The sequence below is a fragment of the Chelmon rostratus genome, chromosome 21 (genome assembly GCF_017976325.1).
Source record: "Chelmon rostratus isolate fCheRos1 chromosome 21, fCheRos1.pri, whole genome shotgun sequence".
Taxonomy (NCBI): domain Eukaryota; kingdom Metazoa; phylum Chordata; class Actinopteri; order Chaetodontiformes; family Chaetodontidae; genus Chelmon; species Chelmon rostratus.
In genome coordinates, this window is record NC_055678.1 from 13,329,085 (window position 1) to 13,334,806 (window position 5,722).

A 5,722-nucleotide genomic window follows, 5' to 3' on the forward strand; every position below is an offset into this window, starting at 1 on the left:
GGTGTTAATGTGCACCAATCATACGCTCTGTGGACAAAACCATGTATCCAGTCAGATTTATTATTAGTTTCCACTTAAAAATTGTGTGTAAAATCAGTTTACAAGCACAGTTTTATGTATAATTCCACTGAAAGAAATATTTAAGAGTATTTTCATTTTCATATATAAGGTTTAAAACTTAAAAGCTGCGTAATCATAAAGGAATATATGACTAGAGATTGTATTCTGTGGCCAGTTTTCTTAATGGAGTGATGAATTAGCACTTTGGGAACGCCCCACCTCCTGTACTCCATGCAGCCTGCACAGATTTGAGATCTCCTCTTTGTACCTGCAGGTAGTGATGAAGTTCAATATAACACTCCTCTGAAGGTGAACATTATATGACTTACATATCAAGTGACTTCCTGACCTGCCCAGGTGGTCGTCAATGTAGTCCTGCAGCTCCGACACCTGCGCCTCTGCAACTGTTGCTCTGGTGATGAGGATGGCACACTCCTTCTCGAAGCCCACCTGTGTGAAGGAAGGAAATCTTCATGTCACCTTCATCAGGGAACACTGTTTATGTCTTTATGTAAGTGAGATTTTAACAAGAGTTGCTTGTATGAGGGACGTAATCTGACAATCCAGATGTTAAAGGGTGAGAGAGTTTTGTTTACCAGTGTGGAGTCTGTGATCTCCCTCAGCTGTTTCCGTATGTCTGACCAGGATTCCTCACATATCTCCTCCAGTACTGCCGGCCTGATAAAGTTACATATTTCAGCATTTTTTATGACACAATCCACAGCTGACTACATTTGTTAGTTGGTGAAATACAAATATGACACTCACTGCTGATGGCTTAAATGTGGAAGGCGCATTTTGAAGGCAGCCACCTGGAACAGAAAGGTCTGCTTGAATGACCATAAACGCATAAATGCGTGTGAATCCAAGAGGAAGTAAATGAGGATCTGAAGTGTGCGACACAAAATGAATCTGAGCAACAATATTTTGCTTCAAAAAAGTGAAAAACAGCTATTTTCTGAAAGTGAGGCTTTCATCAACTTCATTGGAGGACGAGGACGATTGGAAATTTAGCCAGAAGCACATTAACATGTTTAAAGATCAATTTGAAATGTTGGGAAATACATTTATTGGCTTTCTTGCCAAGAGATAGATGAGTAGATCAATGGCTCTCATGTTTGTATGAATATGAAGCTACAGCTAGCAGTTCAATAGCAACAAATCTCACATCCATCAGTGTTGCTACATGATCTGCAGTCCAACTCTGCAGCAGCAAAGCTTTTTGTTGCCCCCGGACACAAACTTTGAAGTCATTATTCTAGTTCACTGCTCCGAAAGCAAACACTGTTTGGCTTTATAAGGGAAGTACAGACACAAAGAAGAATCCCCATAGACCAAATACAAGCATTCAACCAGACAAAACAAAAGCAGATCGATCCACTTCAAAGCAGCCATCCTTCTTTGGCGCTACCTGCTCCCGGGCCTCCTGCAGCTGACCCTCCAGCCCCGCCTTGTCCTGCCGAAGGCGCTGCAGCTCCTTCTCAGTTTCATCTCTGAGCTCAGCAGGCTCCGGGCTGAAGTGGGCTTCTGGGGGTCCAGGGTCAAGAGAGCTCTCTGGTTTGGCCAAGATCTGCTCCCTCTGAACCCTAAAGATCACAATGTAGCCATGTGGCCAGTTATTAATCATGGATCAACAGGGAATTTAATCCTGTTGGCAATACTGGTACCCTACCTCTTTAAGTTCATCCAGTTTTATTTTTATTGGTGCATTTTTTTAACGCAACTGCAATGTCCAACATTAAATGTGAGTCATTCAAATATATAATTACAGGCGATTAATTTGGAAGTGTTGCTAATGTATGTGTAGCGCAATGGTTCCCAATCTGGGGGTCAGAGATGTAGATATATACTGATTAGCAAATAATGAAAAAAGCAATACTCTGCAACACAAAATTGGGTTTGTTTTTTGATTGAATCACTATTTTTTGCTTTTTTGCTTCTAAAATATGTTTGTACCTCTTCAGGTAAAATCTTTCAAATTACATCATCTGTGAAAAAAGTAGAACCACTCTTCAATTTAGCCACTCACATGTTGACAACTCATAGATATGGTCAGTTGACAGTAGTGGCTTTATAATGGTTTAGAAACCACTAGTGTACACACTGAAAAGCAGGACATAAAAAGACACACACCTCTGTCTGGAAGAACAGTAAAGCACACAGGAAGTCTCACCTGTACGCAATCAAGAGAGCATGATGGGTCCTGGTGATCTTCTGAAGTCTCTTCTTATAGGAGCGAGCAGCAGAGGCGAGCTGCTCCTCCCTGACCCTGTAGGATGAACGAACATCCTGGAGCATGCTGTCCACAAATGCCCTCATCTTAGAGGCGTCTGATGGGCTTTTACCTTCTCCAAGTGCGTTAATGTACTCCTACATGAAAGACATGCAGGTGGATGTCATAGCAGGGGTGGATGTTGTGTCTAATGTTGTACACATGCTTGTGCGAGTGCACCAACTCACAGATAAGTCGTGTAAATAGCACACAAGCCTCGCACGGTATTCCTCATTCAGCTCTTTGATTTGAAGCTGCAGCTTTGAGTTCTCTTCCTCCACCTCCTTCACTTGGCTCTGAGAGCACATCAGGGCCTTGGACGCAAATTACACAGACATGATTTGAAGTTGAACACATTTCCACCAAGTAACGTCTGCAACCTGCTATTAAAAACTGTTTTTGATGTTGGGATTGTTAATGCTCACCGCACTCTGTTTAGATAGTTCCTGCTGGCTATCACGGATCGCTCTCTTGTTCTCCTGGTGCTCTTTACCCATCGCCACGCTGATGACCAGACACAGGACCAACCACACCAGAGCAGTGACCAAAAATCCACAGCCAGCCACATCACAGGGGCAAGCAAAGAGACCACATCACACACACAGCAAATAAAACCACAACTGAGAACAAAAATCAAAGAGGGGACCGCAGAGCAGATGCTTATGGGACGAAAACTAGGACATACATGTTTGGCGACTGGAAGTGGAACGATAATGTTTCATTTAATTTGGCTTGTGCACGAGGAAATGACAAACGTTCACAGGCCCTCACATTTTCTCCTCCAGTTTCTTCTGCTGCTCCTCGTAGCTGTTCTTCATTTTCTCCAGCATGCTTTTGATCTCATCTTGGTTTCCGAGGAGCTACGTCAGAGCAGATGAAAGAGCAGGCGAGGGAGGTAGATAGTTTACTGATGCCCTTAAAACATGTGTTGGCCGCTACCCCCAGCAATGAGCTCTATGTTTTGTACAAAAATACTTACAGTTTTTTCCATAGTTTTTTGCCCCTTTTCAAAAGATGCCAGATCCTCAAGCTGTTAATAGAATGATGTTGTTTAATTTTAATAAACATTTAAAATGTATAATGGCAAGCATGATATTTTCAAACTGAACTGAATAGTTTGCCCCAAAATGAAAATGTTTTATAAAAATGACCTTTTTGGCTCCAAAAATGCATTAATGGTACAGTAAATAAAGCTGCAATACTTATTCACTGTTGGATGAGACACATTTTGTTTTGGCATTTTATACACTGACAAGAACATGTTCTGCTTGTATTGGAGCTGCAAGAGCGCTTTTCTTTTGAATAGCTGAGATGGGACTAACATGATCTCTGTGATTAATGATTTTCCAGCAAAACTGAGTTGCAGTCATGCAAAATATTTAATTGTGGTGTGGGGCTTTAAAGCACGACTATTACTACACCTACAACAAAAGACCCAAATGTTCCAGGAACTAGTGAGTGACAGGAACTAAACTCTTTCCTGTTTGCACTTCCTCTGCATCTGAAGAGCAGTTACGACTAATTAACACACTGTCTCACCTTCACTCTGTTTCTTGACATGCGGCTCATCAGGGCCCGCACCCTGTCCAGCTCACCATGCAGGCTGTGGGCAGCAGTCCTCACACTCTGCTGCTGCTCCTCCAGCTGCCTGCGGAGGGCGTCCTGGGCCTGAGCCAATGCCAGCAGCTCAGTGCTCAGCTCTTCGCTGTGGGCCAGCTCCTTATCATGAGCCTCAGTCAGAGAGAGGTAGCTCTTCTTCAGTGCAGCGTACTCCTCTGTCAGGTCTTTGCCGCTCTTCTCTCCCACTTTCAGACGAGCCTCAGCTGACTGGAGTTCCCTCGATAGCCGGTCTCGTTCCATCTCAAGCTCTGTTATTACACCGTCTTGGTTCAAAATCTCACAAGGGGAAAAGAAAGTGCAGCACAGATAGCCTCAGTGATTTGGGATCACACTGTGTGCACACTTGTTTGCTCTTTTTTGGGCATTTACCTTTCTGTAATCCTGATCAAATGAAGGCAAACTTTTTATGGTTTTATTTACGTGCTACTCTCACTTTAAGCAAATCCTCACCTTGTTTTTCAGCTCAAACGTCTCTTCCTCAAACTGCTCTCTCATCTTATTTGCCTGAATTTTCTCCTCCACAAGCTCCTTAGATATCTGAAAGGCATTAGACAGGGACAAAAAAAAGCCTCTGGTTCTCTACTGGACGGATAAACTGAGGCTTATACATGCTTGACATAGCTCATGAACTGTACCTTCAGTTTGTCCTCCTCACTCTGGACCAGCCTGCAGGACAGGTCTGTGCTGGAGCTGGCCAGGTGGCCCAGTCTGCCTTCCAGGTAGCCCACTTTGAAGAAAAGGCGCTCATTTCTGTCTCGCAGCTGCAACTAAAAGTGACATGAGCAGAAACTTTTCTTTACAATGAGGTGACAAAGGCACATTAGCCCCTTGAATTATGTCCCATGTCCTGTTTTGTCCATATCAAGAATAATTCAAAGGACAATTCTGCCAACCACCACTGCGTTTGTAGTCTGAAAACATGTTCATTTCCACTTTTCTTTTAAGCTCAGTTCAGAAACGAGAAAGCTACACATTACCAAAATAAGTCCTTTTCAGGCATGAAAAAAATAGTATATTTTACTTACATTTTCTTCTGTTAGAGCTTGAAGTCGCTCCTGAAGTTCAGTGGAAGCTGGCTGGAGATCCTCTGCATCCATCTTTATTCACTGTCTTACATTAAGGCACCCACTGTTTCCACCAACAGCTAGCTAGTTGCCATGGCTCTACAACACAAATACAACTGGTGTGGACACTTACCATGTAATTGTTAAGAGAATACCACAATAAAATGCCACTGTAAGTGTAATTAAAAACAAATAATTTCAACTATCATCTGGTGTCTATGACTTCCACCTCCACCTAACTAGTTCAGATAATCCTATTGAAGATTAGCTAAAGTTAGCTCCAGTTAGCTTCCAGCATTTTCTTCCATTCCATCTTATCACAAAAACAAGAGTTTATGGAAACAGCTGCGTTTAAATATTGTGAAGGTGAGTTAGAAGTTAATAGTTTCAGCTTAAAAACAATGCCTTTTAATTAAATCTCCTGTAAAATGTATTTGAGGCAAGCCACTGCTGCTCACAGAGACTGAAGGTTAGTAAATGTCTTTGACAGCAGCGCCATCTTGTGACTACAGTCGGGATAACTGCTGTCTTCTCACAAAAGCTGTCCGGTAATTAACTACAGTTAATGACATATGTGTATGTGAATACCACTACAGATACAAAAACCTTCAGACAAAACAGTGTAATTTAAAAAAGGAATTTATTATAGGAACTTCATATAGGAACAAATGCACTGTAATGTACAATACATTATAATATCATGTGC

At 42.2% G+C, this 5,722-nt stretch overlaps 1 protein-coding gene across 1 annotated transcript; it reads right to left on the reverse strand.

Moving 5' to 3' along the window:
• Window positions 1-240: 240 nt before the first annotated feature.
• ccdc78 (coiled-coil domain containing 78) lies at window positions 241-5,049 on the reverse strand. The gene is made up of 14 exons (XM_041963393.1): window positions 4,978-5,049; window positions 4,588-4,719; window positions 4,403-4,489; window positions 3,872-4,228; window positions 3,312-3,362; window positions 3,104-3,192; window positions 2,758-2,836; window positions 2,521-2,646; window positions 2,234-2,430; window positions 1,472-1,646; window positions 829-872; window positions 657-738; window positions 410-510; window positions 241-328 (listed from the first exon to the last, which is right to left on the reverse strand). Exons 1-14 carry the CDS (start codon window positions 5,047-5,049, stop codon window positions 241-243), a joined length of 1,680 nt encoding a protein of 559 aa, XP_041819327.1.
• Window positions 5,050-5,722: the final 673 nt, after the last annotated feature.